General features: G+C 37.7%; 1 protein-coding gene across 1 annotated transcript in view; it reads left to right on the top strand.

Moving 5' to 3' along the window:
- Positions 1–16,774, top strand: part of LRP1B (LDL receptor related protein 1B) — a 642,008-nt gene that overhangs the window by 251,387 nt on the left and 373,847 nt on the right. The window contains exon 3 of the mRNA XM_058028149.1: positions 14,352–14,489. Within this exon, the coding sequence (XP_057884132.1) occupies positions 14,352–14,489 (138 nt within the window). The remainder of the gene's footprint in view (positions 1–14,351; positions 14,490–16,774) is intronic.

Here is a 16,774-nt window from a genome sequence, read left to right as displayed (position 1 = left end):
AGACTTTTCCAGTCTTAACGTTAAATTTAGTTGGCAAATTTCATCTAGTTTCACTCCATGTGCTCTGGATCTACACCCAGAACTTTTTGAAGGCATGAGAGGTAATAAACAGACAGAAAACTAGATATTTGCAAAATATTTTTTTAAATTATTATTATTTTTAAATATCTGTGGACACCATTGACTGTTTTACTTAGGAAAGAAATAAACAACATTTATCTGTGACAAGCTGAATGTTAAAAAGATGTGAATGGGTGATAACTAAACATCTTGCTCTTGTGGGAGCTGCCTAAGGTTAGGAATCAAGCATGGATGAAAACTAAGCAGTGCCAAGAAAATTGTTCACAATTCTGTTACTTTTTAGGTTCTAGCCCACAAGTATACAGCACAAAGGCAAATGTGGAGATTAATGGGATAACATTGTCAGTGTAGCAGGCTCTAAACTGAATCCTTTAAATAGATATGTGCTAAAAGTGCTTAGGAATGTGTTCAGGTAAAACATGAATATTACAGTCTTTCCTTTCTGAGCTGCTCTCATCAGAATAAAGTGACTTTTGTGCTTCACCAAATGCCAGAGCACAGCAGATAGGTTCACTGAGCACAAAAGGAATTTCTTGAAATTATATTCAAGTAAATGAGTTACTTCTCCTAGAACCTGTCTGTAAAGGGTGTAAATGATTTTGGCAGCACTCAGACTCACCCATGTCTCTTCTGTAGTTATCAAATAGAGAATTTCTGTCATTATTTAGTCAACCATTGCAGACTTGAAAAAACCTCAAAAACCACCAGTACCCCACCAATATCTGTTTTGTGCTTTCACTTTCCTGGAAAATTTCTGCTTTCTATTTCAAGTGAACAATAAATGTCTCTACTCTAAAGATACTTAAATTGCAGCACTTATTCCCAGCTGCACTGAGCCTATCCATTTTTTTAGGCACTGCTGATTCTCAGCAAGAATTACTGAATACTGAGTCACTGGTAATATTTTGGAACCATGTCTTAAATTTTTTGTAGGGCTTTTTTATATATAAAATAGAAAAATAATCAGTTTGATGTCATTCATGTCATTCCCTTTCCTGGAAGAGGAGGACTCATTACAAAGTTGGACTTGAAAATACAAAGTTCATACAAGAAATTTCCATACCATCATCTCCTAGGTCTGTTTGCTGCAGGTAAATGAGTGGGAAGGTTACTATCTCTCTATTCAATACTTATATATTCAATGAAAATAGAAAGGATTATATTTTTTTTAAACATCGTGAAATTATAGGGACAATTATATGCTTTTTCTGTCTAAATCTGATTGTTTTAAACATATTTGTATAAGAACTTTAGAATATTTCGTAAATATAGGTCCAGATATAAGCCTAGGAATATTCTTTTCATATTGAACTTTAGCTCTTGAGTCACAGCATGTTAGTCCAAGACAGTAAAAAAAAGTTTTAGACAGAAACTCCGCTTTCATTTTGACAAAGCATCATGTTCTAAGGTTTAGAATATTATATATACAAACCAGCATAGTATATATCTTCTTTATAAACCATTTTGACACTTTCTTGGGTTTGATATTTGAAAACATTACAACTATTCACCTGAATATAGTTTTAAATCTCAAGTCTTGACAGTTAAAGCCCAATATTGGAGGAAATAGTCTTAACAGCAATCATCAGTCCAGCTCAGGGCACTCTGTTGCAATTATCTGGAAATCTTTCCACCACTAGTCCCATTGTGAAAGAGAGGAAATGCTTTCCACAAACTGTCTTTTATCTCTTTTAAAAAGGGAAGCATATCTTCATTTCTATCTTCAGCACACTAATTTTACCTCACAATTAGTTTATTACCATAAACTTCTAGTTCGGGTACATAAAATTCATTCTAAAAATATTGTATGTAGAACAAAAATGTTGTGTCTGTTCTATGTCTATTTTACTTGGTAATTTTACTGAGTAATATAATTACCATTGTAATTTCCATTTCATAGATCTATATGGAAGAGGTTTGATTTTATTTCCTAATTTCATAACAAGTTTTGTTAGTTTTGTTTCTTCTTTTTGTTTGTTTGTTTGTTTACTTTTAATGGCAATTTTAGTTATACACAAGATTTTAATAAGGGCTTGGATTCATTTAAAGATTGGGTTTCTTTAATAAACCAAGAGGATGTTTTCTCATCTTGGAGTGTAATTTTTGAAGATTGTTCTGTGACACACACACCTCTCTGCTAGACCTTGATGAGTACCAATAAAGGCTGCATTTCTTGGTAAACACTCTCTGAAGCTCCTCATGATGGGAGTGATTTCCTTAGTCAGAAATGATGAATCTCATGGCTAAGCAGAACTATTTTCTGAAGAGAGAAGAGGAGACAGAAGATTGAGATCATAGAATAGTTTTTTGGCATTATAAGTTGTAGAAAAAATGGTGCCAGATATGGTAAAAGATGGAAAGCTGAATGTAGTGTTGGTTATTGTCTTTCAGCATTTTGGCTGGAAGACAATAACCAAATTTGCTGGAAGACAATAACCAGTATTTTTCATTCATTTCCCCCTGTCTCTGTCAAAGTCCCTGCGCTTCTGGGCTTCCTTTGCTCTTGAGTCCTCTGAAGTGTTCAGCTCTTCTAGGACATGGTGGAAAGCTTAAAATATCCTATAAACAGTGAATAAACAGTGAATATCTACAAACAGTAGATAAATAATCAGTGAATATCTACATGCTCAGCTCTGAGAAGCTGTGCTGTTGGTGAGGAGGGGGGAAAATGTCTGGTGAGCAGAACTCAACAGGGAAATAATAACTTTTGACCAAATATATTCTCTCTGATTTCACATGGAATTGCTCCTTCTTCTTCAGAGTTAATGACCCAGTCCCCTTCACCTGGTGAGAATTCTGCTGCAAATAATACTTTTAACCCCAATGTGTTCTCCCTGTATTTCCCATGAAATTGTCCTGCTTCTTCAGTCTTAATGCCCCAGTCCCCTTCACCTGGTGAGGATTCTGCTACAAATAATACTTTTAACCCCAATGTATTCTCCCTGTATTTCCCATGAAATTGCTCTTCCTTCTTCAGTCTTAATGTCTCAGTCTCGTTCACCTGGTGAGGATTCTGCTGCAAGCCAGGCATGGGTTCCTGGAAATTCCAGTGTTCTGAACTATTCTGTTAGTGGTGAGACACCAATTTCTGTTTCAAACACACAGAATTGAGCTGGGAAAGGACATTTTAAAGCTCAGACACACCCTGAGCACTCCAGCTCTTTGCAATTTGTGCTGCAGAGAGCTCCGGGAGCTGTGGGCAGGTGGGTGAGGATCGGGTCTGGAGATTCTCCTGCCTTGAATTCAGCAGAATCTTCTTCCAGATGTAATGCAGCGGGATGAGCTGGAGGTTTCCCCGCGAATTTCATTTTTGCTTGCCCAATAATGGGGGAAGATCTCCTTGAGAGGGCTGAAAAGCCCCGTGGCTGTGTCTGGCACAGCTCTTTGTCTGCTGCTGGCAGGAGGCACTTTGGGTTTTGTGCAGGGAAACTGGTACAGCCCGGGCTGAATCACCTGCAATAATGCCTCTGCAGAATTATTCTAAAAGCACAAAAATGAGCAGGGAAAGCTGGTTAATTTTTTTTTGCTGGTAAACATGTGAAACTATTTTTCTCTCTGAATTGAGTTACCTGTAACTCTACAAAGCCTTTTAGAATCTCTGAGAACTATTTATCTCACATTTCCTGAAAGCAATACAGCATTCTTTTGCCAGTTGTTCTAATTTGGTTTTGCCCATCTGAGGTGTTGTTCTCCTATTTTCATCACTAAGGAAAGGAAAACACATAGATATTGTGAGAGATGGAAATTTAACTGTGACATACACACCAACATATGCTGTTTTTTGCTCCAAATGAAAGAAATTCCAGGTCACTTTATAGTTTTGGGCCAATAATCAAACAGGATCCTCAGTGTCTACACAACACAAAGCCCTGCCATTTGCATCTTTTTGACACACTGTAGACTCCAACAAAGCTGCTTAAATCTTTTATAGTGTTATATTTTGCACTTAGAGCAATTGAAATTGGTTCTCATCCTTTCAGTGCATGACTAGGTAAGAAAAAAAAAAAAACAAGTAAAACACTTACTTTAATCGGATGCAATTTATATGTCTGTGTACAAAATAAAAATGAATAAGTTTATGATTGCAAACTGCCTAGCTTGGTTTAAAAATGCATGAGAACTATTTCTAAGTTTCTGTGTTAAAGCTGAATTAAACATATAAAATAATCTTTAAAATGAATAAGTAATACAGATTTTTATTTTTTTTTAAAGCTCAAATACTTTGACAGTGTTGGCCCGCAAAGCTAATTTTTCATGTGATTGTAGAACACAGCATTTTAATGGTAAATTTTTACCTCAAAATCATAAATAAAACATGCATGTTGATACTAACATCATCTGCTGAAAAGTCTTAAAGTATGGAAGATGAGATGAAAACTTTGTGTGTTGCTGTTTAAAGTTAGGAGTTAAAGTATCAATGAATGTTTTAGCCCTGTCCGCTTTTGAACAAATGTCTTATGTTACAAATTTCATCCAACCCTGTGAAATTTCATGTTATTTAGGGCTTGAGAACTGTTTGTGTGTTTGAATTCCAGTTGTGCTGTTGGAGAAGTGAGCTTGGTAAATTCCCCTTCAGTCCATAGACATTTCTGATGTTTGTGAGTGCATAAATGTTCATAAGATGCAGGCCTTGCGTTTCCATCAGGGCTTGGTATTGCTGTGATCCACTAAAAACCTTCTTCTAAGGGGATCTTATTTTTATACAATTTCTGTGTCTGATGAAGAGCTGAGCTGGAACTCGATGGAAAGGTCTGTGCAGAGAGGGATGATGTGTGTAAATGTGCCACACACACTTTTCCAATGCCAAACATTTTAAAAATGCCTGTTTGGGGTGCTGCAGAGCTTTGGGTGGGTGGCTGCTGCATCCAGCTGTTCTATTGCACAATTTCACTGCTTTACAAAGAACACTTAGGAGTGCCATTTATACACCGTGGCTGTGTAAACATCTCTAAGGTGGGTGTTGATGTGTTACACTATTGCTGGTGTTGGGTTCTTTAATTGTTTGGGTAATTAACACTTCAGTTCACCTCTGCCATCTCCTCAGTGAGCCCCAGCAGCCGCACACAGACACCAAGGCATTAAAGCTCAGCCCTGAGATGTGTGACACTAATTAAATCAAAATCTCCAAATTAAAGATAGGTTCCTTGTAACTAATGAGGAGTGACCATCTACATGAGACAATATTCATTTTTTACTTCATTGATCATAAATTATTGCGGTGGTGTGTTGTAGTAAATCACCAAAAAATCCATTAGCAAAGCTTTTTTGTCCCTGCAAGTACAAAGAATATTAATTATTTTTGCTTGCTGAGAACACACATTTTTTTTCCTTTCTCCTCATCATTGACAAATGTTTGCAAAGCCATTCCTGAAAAATAACCCGGGAATATAAATTAGCAATGGCTTTGCTGATGTTGGTACATACAAGGACCTCCCTTTATATTCTGATGCATGCTACATGCAAGAGCTTAGTGAATGAGTGGATTAGGTTTTTAATTTTTAGGATCTGTGGCAAAGAGCACAAATTCTCTCATCTCCATGGGAAGTTTTGCCACTCAAGCTGAAGCTGTGCTCATTGAACAAGATAAAAATGCATTGATGCATAACTGCATTATGTTGGACCATTGTGATGGAAGATTGCAATGGCAAGAATTGTTTTATTGCTGTTTTTAATCAAAGAAAGGTACTGCCACACTGAGCTTTGCAAGACTAGACAGAGATTTGATTTAAAAAAAAAAAATCATGCTAGATGTGTCCTCTTGTTGGTTCTTTGTTCTTGCTTCCAAGCCCTAACCAGTTTTCTCTACAGATGAGTATCTTGGTTAGTGTTTCCTGACTGCATGGAGGGTTTTTTTTTTGTTTGCTTGTGTGAAATAATGCTTTATCTTCCATACCAGCCAATATTTCAAGACTACATCTTTTTATTTGCAGCAACTTTTCATGTGGATTTTTAGGCAAAATGTGAAATTTAGGAATATTTAAGCTGTATCAGAGGTGTAAATACTGTACAAGACATGTTCCTTATATCTATATTCACAATTTGAGGTTATTATAGAATGGGAATGGGAAAGGTGAGGTACCATATCAGCATGGTAGTAGGTCTTATGTGCATATGAAGCAGAAGAAATAAGGTTCTGATTTAAGCAAAATGGCAAAAATGAGGATATTTATCTTGACTTTAGTAAAGGCTGGATTTTTCTAACCTGTTCCATAGGAATGAAAATGTCAGTTTGCATAGAGGTGCAACCCTGCTGACAATAACAGTAGACATTCCAACCTCATCAATTCTTTGAATGGATAATTTTCACTGACATCAGAAAAAAAAATGCAAGCACAAACATATTTTGTACTTTAGGTCCTTGTCAGTTCCTCTATAAAGTAAAGTTAGGTGTTTGTGTTATTCTCTCCCCTGAACTTAATTTTCATTCTGGTATAATGTTGCAGTGCTTGAGCACTATATTCATTTATTATTTATATTATTTATATTTTATATTTATTATTTATATTTATTATTATTTATATATTGATTTATTTATTCCATTGATCTCCTCACGCTGTGGGAATGAATATTGCAACTCACCAGGCTACACTTGTCTTGGCTCTTCTCTTCTCTTTGCCATCACTTTGTTTATTTCTGTAATCAGAACAGTGTGGGTGAGGTAAAGTTTGGTGTTCCAGTTGTGGCCATGGATTTCACTGATCACCCTGAATGTTGTTTCAAAAAAAATAACAAAAACAACCCCAAACCTAAAGAACACCCCACTTTGTCACTGTATTTAATGCAGAAATGGTTGCATTTAGAGCTGTTCAGTGAAAAAAAGTACCCCAGTCTTGTTGAATGGTAGCATTACCATTGGCTGAGGAAGAGATCTTTTCTCCCTTTGCTAGGTAAATTTTCTAGTTCGAGATAATTTAGGGATGCAAAATGTCCAACTTCATTCAGGAATATAGCTGGACTTTGCTGTTAATGAGCTGATTTTACTGTTAAAAATCTGAATCCCTGCATGGCTTTTATAGCTTTAGTGGCAACATTAATGCCATGTGGAAACCACACGTAATTCAGGCCCCAGTTCTGGTGGCTGCTCTTGGCCTGACCCTCCCAAGGGCTCTGCTCTGCCTCCAGCCCCAGCCTGAGACTGCCCAGGGGCATTTTTGGATAATGATTCAGCGCTGAGCTGTTTCAGAAATGTTTCCTCCACCTCTTTTTTCCTCTCCATCAGCTTTTGTGCAACCTCCAGCACAGCTTTCCCCCTGTCTCCAGTGGCCATCAGCTCCATTACAGGAGGAAGGATGAGTCCTGTGGCTCAGTTAATTATTTACATCCGTGCAGTGAGGATGAGCAAGTGTCTGACACACAGAGAGCAGCGAGCAGGAAACAGAGCCAGAGGGGAAGTGTTTGCTGAAAAGCCAGCTCAAACAGAGCTGACAGAGCCCTTATTGTGGTTTGAAACGAAGTATTTCCAAAATCAAAGTTGTTGTGCAATATTAGATTTAGACTGGCTTGCTGTTTGCTTGTGTGGTGTGTACAAATCCACACAGAGGAGAAGGGGAGTGTAGAACATCACTGTGAAAGTGTGATGCTCATGAAGCCAATATCCATATGCTGTGAACTGCACCTCTGAGTTCATTTGTGCTCAATTTTCTGGTGCTAAGGGTGTCACAGTAGTCCAGCAATGGGAGTTTTGTGAGCCGCTGTGAGCCTTGTTAAGCTTTACAGCTAGATACATTCTGAACAGTTTTCTTGCTGTAATGCACAGAATTGAGAATCATCCTTTGGAAGGCAATTTTAATGTGGATATTTTTTTATTATTATTATTTTTTATTATTATGTGTTATTGACTGACCAAATTATATATCACAGCATCATTTAGGTCTGAAAATCTTCCTAAGATTATTGACTCCAGCACCACTGTGTTCACCACTAAGCTAATGTTTCCAAGGGCCACATTGTCTCATTTTAAATATCTCCAGGGATGGTGACCCCACCACTGCCCTGGGCATCCTGTCCCAGTGCCTGATCACCCTTTTGAGGCAGAATTTTTTCCCAATATCCAAGCTAAACCTCCCCTTGTGCAAGTTGACTCCATTTCCTGTTGTCCTGTCACTTTGGAGGAGGGACAGACCCGACCTGGCTGTGCCCTTCTCTCAAGAAGTTGTGCAGAAGCAGAAGGTCCCTCTTGAGCCTCCTTTTCTCCAGGCTGAGCCCCTTTCCCAGCTCCCTCAGCTTCTCCTGATGTTCAGCCCCTTCCCAGCTGCATTCCCTTCCCTGGATGTGGAGAGTCTGGTTCTAGCATGGCTTAAAGAAAGAGGCCATGAAGGTACACAGCAGAGGGAAAAGTAAAAGGTAGTTGTAAAGCATTTCCCAGGCTTGATTCTATAAACAATTAGGCTCTCTCAAGCACCACTTTATAAACAATAAGATTCTCAGACAGTTTTCCCATAACAGGCAAACATTCTGTCCTTGGGCTCTCTGAGAACACTGATCCTGTTTTCAATAAACAAACCACAGGTATTGTAAAATGAAAGGAGGGGTTAGAGTTTTCTCTGTTAACCTATCGTGAGCTCGGATTTTGCAATATGCATGAATTAACACTGTTATATAAAGTGGCTGATTTAATCAATAAATCAAAGTCAATGCTGATCAACGACAAGGTGGGTTGGCTTCCTTCACTTTCAACACCTGGACACGCCCCAGCCCCTCAAAATCTGTCAGGTATGAGGAGCACAAAATTTAGCACAGGATTCAAGAGAAAGCTTAAGCTGATCCCTGCAAGCCTTTGATGGGGTTGGGAATATTTGGCTGGAGTAGCTGTTTTGATGGGATTTGGGAATGTTTGGTTAATGTAGTTTTTCTAATCTATTTTTATTAGATTTGGGATGTTTGGCTGGCTTGGCTGTTTTGGTAGGATTTGGGATGTTTGGCTGGAGTAGATGTTTTTATTGAATTTGGGAATGTTTGGCTGGGGTAACTGGTTTGGTGTAATTACAAATCTTTGGTTGGGATGGCTGCTTTGGTGGGATTTGGGAATGTTTGGTTGAGGTAGTTAGTTTTATTGGATTTGGGATATTTTACTGGGGTAGCTATTTTGATAGGGTTGGGAATGTTTGGCTGGGGTAGCTACAGGGGTGGCTGTTCTGATGGGATTTGGGAATGTTTGGTTGGGTTAGCTGTTTTGGTAGGATTTGGGAATGTTTGGCTCAGGTAGCTATTTTGATGGGATTTTGGAATGTTTGGCTTGGGTAGCTGTTCTGATGGGATTTGGGAAGTTTGGTTAAGGTAGCTATTTTTATTGTATTTGGGATATTTGTCTGGGGTGGCTGTTTTGATTGGATTTTGGATGTTTGGCTGGCGTGGCTGTTCTGATGGATTTGGGAATGTTTTGGTGGCTTAGCTGTTTTGGTAGGATTTGGGAATGTTTGGCTGTTGTTTCTGCTGCCAGTGCAGAGCAGAAGGAGCTGTTGGCACCCCCAGGTGGAGAGCAGATATTTGTCACCAGTGTGTGACAAGTGGAGCCAGCACAGATAACTGCTGGTCACACTGTGGTGACTCAAAGGCATCTCCTGATTTCTGAAGTTCTTCATTTTCTCTTTTTCTGTTTGTTTTGGTGTTGGTTTCTACACTCTTAACTCCTCTCTTAGCTTTGGTCATAGGCCATGACTTCTGTGTGCTGGAACTGCATTTGCCAACTCACAAAGCCACTGCTTGCCACTGCTTTTATTGTTTCTTTGAAATGTTATTTTGGAGAGAAAATCCTGTGTCTGTGAGGTCACGGTTTGCAATTCTTGTGCTGTTCTACTCTGCTCTTTTCAGTTATCCACATCCTGCTGTAAATGTTTATTATTCTCCTTACATGGGCAGCTGAATACCTGATTTGATTGAAGGTGACTTCAAATTTATATTAATTATCAGTCTGCATGGTTGAATGAAGCATATGGATAAAAGTAACTATGGATAAGGGGTTACTTATGCAGCATAAATCCTAATTAAATATGAAATTCTTTCCTTGCATATAAGATATCACAGAGTAAGGATTTTAAGTAATTTCCATACATTTATCCCAGAGTTTCAAAGTCTTGGTATTAGAAATGTGCCTCTAGTCTGTGTAAAAATTGACTTTATGAAGCAGTTGTGATACCATGAGATATCCTATGTGTTTAGTTTACATGAACTCATAAAGACAGAAATTAATACCTAGTATTCAACCTCTTGTAAGAGTTCAAATATTTAAGTTTATTTTAAAAAAAGCAAAAGCCAATACGAAATAATCTAATTTTACCATGAAAACAACGTCTTCATTAAGCTACAAAATGTCTTGTCTAGGCAGGAGCAGAGACATTTCTTTAAGATGTTGTGATTATAAGTTTTCTAAAAGATAATCACTTTTGAAACCCTTGGTTTTTGATGATGAACTGGGCAGAAAATAAATCAAAAACCCCACCTGTGAGAAGACTACTCAATTAAAATTGTATCAGATATTTTATCTTTGACCACATGTTGCAGGTTGTTTCTTGCTGCCAAGAGTGATTTTAAAGAATAAGATATTTTTTTTTAAAGAACAAGATATTTTAAAGAATAAAGTTTTGAAATCAACTCTGCAGATTTAAATGTCATATTCCACACTCTGAGTCCTCAGTAGAAATGGTGCACCATCCAGTTTCCTTCCAGTGACTGTGACCTGGTGTGACCATATCAGAAATGGCTTTCCTGGGTGATTTGACAGCCAAAGCAATCTGGATCTGACATGAATCTCTCTCCTGTTTCCAGCCTGTCTATCTCTGGGCACAGGTTGTTTTCTGGAGATTCAGGGAGGGCAGCAATAATCTGTGCACCTGCCCATGGAACGTGCCTGACCTTGGTGCCCTCCCCAGTCCTGAGCATCACCCCTGTCCCTAGGGAAGCACCCAGTGCCCAAACCCCTCCCCTAGGGCTGGGACAGCCCTGCCTGCATCTCTGGGGGCTCCTCAATAGCTCTGGGGGGTCCCCCATAGCCCTGGCTCAGCCTCTGCAGCTCAGCTCTTTCCCCATTCCTCAGCCATCTGTTCCCAGACAATTACTGACAGAAGCACTTGGATATTCTGCTGCCTGGGCTGACTCTCTGGAGCTGCCTGCATCCTCTTTGCCCTCCAAGCAGCGTCCCAGGATGAATGTTTGAAACATGGAGATGTTGTATTACCATAATTGCAGCCAGTAGTTTTGACTATTTTCCCACCAACTGGCAAGGCTAGGAATTATTATGTCTTTTGAAGGGAAGAAAAGACACCATCACTCTTTTATATTCTTAGCATTCTTGCACTGATGTAAAATACACCGAGATTATTTTGAAGAAGAACACTTTTAAATTCCTTTTCCCCAAGTTCACTTGATAACAGTGCCAGAAGTGGCTGTCTGTTAAAGGGAGAGTGAAGAGGAGTAAACAAGATAAAAAGCTACTCTTCTTTATTTGCATTAGACATTTCACAAAGTGCAGCAGCTGGGAAGGATTCAGTGGGAGAAGCAAGTGCTGCTTCAAAGGCATCACAACATGCAGCTTGATTTGGCTTTTTAATTTTTTTTTAGTTTTTTTTTTCAATAGAGGTCATAGAAATTGTGGGTAGGGAGGCCTGCTGTCCTATTCTACTGGTGTTGATGGTTGAGACTTATTACTTATTATTATTTAGAGTTACTTTGCAGACAAAATAAGTCACAAAGCTTCTATAAAACAGGACTTTTTGGGACTGAAGCTCATCTTCATTTTTAAGTCAAGCTGCCCTCCAAACATGATGCTTGTAACAAATGAATTTATCACATGAATAAGGGAATCACTTCCAGTCTTCTCCTTTCACGAGTGGTGCACAAAGTTTCTCTCAAAACCAAAACAATTCGAGTAATACTTCCTGGAATGATTTTCAGTGTCCCATCCTGTGTTCCTCATCAAATAAATCTTAATTAGGAAGGTGCTCAAAATACTGAGTTAGAGAATATGTTTAGAATTGAACAATGTTTGTGTCCTGGAGGAATCTTGTATTTTAGGAACAAGTAGAATCAAATCAAAAATGTGATAGACAGGAATGTGTCAGACTAGTCTATTAAAAGTTTAAAAGTCAATAAGAGATTCCTTTTTTCCCTCATGAAATTTAGGATATATGTAAATATGTTTTTATAGTTTTGGTCGCAGGTCTGACATTTTCTGTTTGCTAAAGTATGAAAACCCTCTAGTGATCTAAAGTTTATAGTAATGTAGGTACCATGGTTCACATGCTTCACAGATCTATTTTTTTTTTTTTTCAAAGAATGTTCTCTGTTTTAGAAGAAAAGACTTTCTCACTCCTCACATTCTATCACAGATGCTCTAACACAAAGAATAAGCAAGTCATTACTGTCAAATCAGAAATTTAGTTTGGTTTATTTACATGTCAGGTGCCTTCAAGTACTGATGCAGCTGAGATGGGAATAAAATTCAAATTGTTTTTTTTTATATGGCCTACCTGGCACTGAGCTTTGGGCTGCTTTATTTATGCTCCTCCTTGATAGGTCTGCAGAGTCAAAGCAGTCCTGGAGGAGTCCTGGGGTTGCAGGTACTGTAGGTACATGGGATGCTTCATGGCATGAAATGTCCTGCCTGAATAAAAGCCTCAAACCCAAACTCTCTGGTTCACTCTTTCTTATTACCATAGTCAGCACATCCAGGACAAATTTTGAAGTGTTGTTTTTAAGTTCTTCTTATATTTTACTAAAAAATGCAGGGAATATTTTTTCTTTGTGCAACATTTAAATCCCTCTACATTTTAATAGCGTGTATTTAACCCGGAGAATGGCGAGGATGGTTTGTGTTTCATCCTGGCAGCACACAAATCCTTTGAGACAGGACACATTCATGCACACAAGCATTGCCTTTCCATGCCTGGAGCCAGCCTGCTGTGTCCCTGTTCATCAGGAATTCCTCAAGGATGCCCTTGGTGTCCCTCAGGGGTACCAGGTGTGGAGCTGGAAGGTCAGAGGTGGAGCAGGGCACTGCATCCCTTTGTCCTGCACAGGGATGGACCCTGCCTGGGGCTCCTGCTTTGCTTGGGGAAGGAGAGCACTGCCCTGCGCTGTTGGAGGTTTTCTAATTGGGAGAAATTTTGTATATTAGATTTTTTATTTAATGGTCTGTGCTGGGAGGCATCTCCATTTGTTGTAGAAGTTGTAGATTCCCCTCAAATGGTTTGTCCTGGTGACTCCAAGAGACAAGACCTAAAAAAAGCTGAGATTTTCCAAGTTATTAATTAGAGAGCTTTCAGCTACTGCCAGTGATTTGTGTCCTTCCTCCTGGAGTTTGTGCCTCGAGGGAGGTGAAAGCATCTTGCACTTGAGCACTGTGCATCCAAGGATAGATTTCCCTAAAGGACTATCACAAACTGCACACACCCAGGGCTCTAACATGAGAAATCAAGGAGGTTCAAGTTGTTTTCCTAAAAAATTTTGGTCTGTGAGTAGCTAATGATATACAATGTGTAAATTATGGTTCAACGTCTAACTGAGCCAAACCCTTCAGACCTCTAAATGTTCTTTGCTGTGTTCAAAATCTCAAAGACTTTATAGTGTGGAATTATAGAGGGAATTTTATCAGTCAGAACCATTTCTAAGAGATAAACAGAAGTGATTCTCAAGAGTCCCTAAGCTCCCTCAAAGCTCCCTGAACCAAACACTTCAGGGAAAAAGGGACAGAGGGAAGTGATTGCAGCTGGGGTGGTATCCCAAAGGGAGCAATCACAGCATCCTTATCCTCCCCTTCCATCCTGGACTCTGCAGTTTCTGAGGCAGTCTCCTGGGATGGAGAAACAGTTTCTGTCATCTAGTGCAGCCACAAAGATGTGACATTTATATGCATTTTCATAAATATCTACAATTATCTGCATAGCACAACAGTGGAAGTAAATACGGGTTCCTATCACTCCTCATATGATTCTTGATGGGATATTCACAGGTCAATTGAAAATCATAGAAAATAATCACTACTGTTTTTAGTGTCTGCAAGGCTTATTTTAGCAACTACAAAAACACCTGTATTTTAGGAAATCATCCTCTGAGACATTGATTTGTAATTGCACTAATTATTTCTTGTTGACTTTATGTGTGATTACAAGGCCCTAAAGTCTACCAAATGGACAAATTCTTCAACATGAACTCATACACAGAGTGTCGCCCTTAGCTTTGAAAAGAAAACAAAGTGCAGAACTTTCTTTGCCACATGTAAAATCACGTGTAAGAAATTTTAAACATGTGTAACAAATGTTCCATCTGTTCTTTAGGTCCTGAGGAGCTGGATTTCAAGTGCAGCCCGAATTTCATCAGCTGCATTGGCACCAACAAATGCATCCACTTGTCGCAGCTCTGCAATGGGGTCTACGACTGCTCCGATGGCTACGACGAAGGAGTTCATTGCAGGGGTGAGTGAAAATTGCTTTAACATCAAATCTTCCACTGTATCTTCTTTTTTGGGTTCAGAGAAAACCAGAATTTACTCCTTGAGAATGCGTATAGGTATATACGTGTGTGTGAATATGTGTAAAACATCCAAAAGCAAACCAATAGAAATGTATTTTAATGATAGATGTGTATTTTAATTTAAAGCCTGTTTCAAGTTAATTTAAAAAAATATTATATGTGAACCAAATGCAAGTAGAAAACACACAGAGATTTTGACACTTTTACTGCATTAATTTCTAAGTTTATATGATGGAAACTCTTCTATCAAAAGAAGGATGAGGAGACTTTACTGAGCAAAGTTGGGCAGCACAAAAAATGTTTGCCACAAAGAATTTTCTTTTCCGTATAAATTCTGCTTAAACCCCAAAAAGTCAAAAAAACCCACGGAAAACTATATCAAATTTTCTATGAGCATTATCAATATATATCAATAAATACATAAAATATAGCAAATTTGCTATGAACATTGTTTTGCATGGAGGACTTTGTTTCAGGAGGGTTTTATGCAAATGATCTACTGTTTAATACTGTAGTCACCAAATTCTGACAATGAGAAATCTTAAATAGAAAAAAATTGGTGAAGGTCAACTATTTAATATCTCAGCTCAACTGAGATGACTTTTTGAGGTCTGCATTGGGGATAGCTTTAGGGCCAAATCTTGGCTACCTTGAACCAGTTATTTTTAATCAGCAGATTTCCAGATGAATGATTGTTGATGATGTTCAAGAGATCTGATGTTCCAAACCAGAAACCCAGAGACAGGTGCTGGGACTTGTGCTGCAATGTAAAATGACAATAGGCAGTGAAAGATACAATTAATGGTAGAGTTCAGAAAGTTAAATTAGAATTTAAAATTTCATGTGGACATATTTTCAGAGCTGTCAGAGTGAAATCTAAGCCCACACCAAAAATAAGCCACATTGAAAAAAAAAAATTAAAATTAGAAAAAAAAAAAAAAAAAGCCATCTGGAATTAATCAGTGCAATACTGCTGACTTCACAAAACTACAAATAGTTATTTTTATCTAGCCAGGTGAGGATACAGGCTGTCATAAAATAGATGAAAATTCTTATTCACAGTGATAGGAATCATTTCTTCTCTTGAAGGCTCAACTGTTTTATAGTCCTTGTTCAATGAGCATTACACAAAATCAAAATTTGTGCCAGCATATTGGATTTAGCACTGGGCCCTGCATGCAAAAGAAACCCAAAAGTTAAACTGGCCAAAACACTTTTTGGCCTATACTGACACTTTCTGAAGTTGCAGGTGAGTGTTTTTCAGAGAATAGTATTTATTCATTAAGTTCTGTTTAAATTTGTGTTCGTCAATATTTCATGTTTTTCTGTAAATTACTCTGGATTAAATTACTGAGGATTAAAAATCTCCAGTGCTGCATAATTATTATCTTATAACTGTCTTATATTTTTATCATATTTTAAGTCTTTAAACCACAAGATTAATGGAATCAGAAAAAAATATAGACTAAAAGTACAATCCTATGTTAGTGGCAATGGAATATGTTTGCTTTTCTTATTGTTCACGTGTCCTGTATTTTGGAATGTGATAGCACATAAAATACCCAATCTATATTCACATCCTTTTAATTTATTCTCAAATACACTTTGTAAGGTTCATGTTGATTCCCACTCCTTTCTTTATTATCATACATGAATATGAAAGCTTCCCAGTGGAAAAATTAGTGGCTGCTTTAATAAATCACCATAGAATTTGGTAAAACATTCTAAATAAATATTTCTCCTAGATCACACATAACACCTACATAATGAAGTGTCACTATCTAGGAAATGGTTAACAACTCATTAATATTGATTCTTCTGGCAGTTCCATATTTTTACTTGGTTAATGGAGGCAGAATTGAAAATATTAGGGGAAATATTAGTGAAAATATCAGCCAAAGAATATAGACAACCATAATTTTACATTATGATCCTGTAGTTCCAAACAATGTCAATTAAAATGTCATTATGTTACATTCTTATATACCAAATATTTGGCATGAGTTCCTTATAGTTGTAATTATTGTCTCTCTCTATATATATAAATAAATATATTTATATTTATATTTATATTTATATTTATATTTATATTTAGATTTAGATTTATATTTAGATTTAGATTTAGATTTAGATTTAGATTTAAATTTAGATTTATGTTTATCAGAAAAATGTTTGGGTGACCTTTCATTACTTTCTGAGTCTTGAACACACAAGTCATATTTTGAAC

The sequence above is a fragment of the Melospiza georgiana genome, chromosome 7 (genome assembly GCF_028018845.1).
Source record: "Melospiza georgiana isolate bMelGeo1 chromosome 7, bMelGeo1.pri, whole genome shotgun sequence".
NCBI lineage: Eukaryota > Metazoa > Chordata > Aves > Passeriformes > Passerellidae > Melospiza > Melospiza georgiana.
This window is presented reverse-complemented; position numbering and strand designations above follow the sequence as displayed.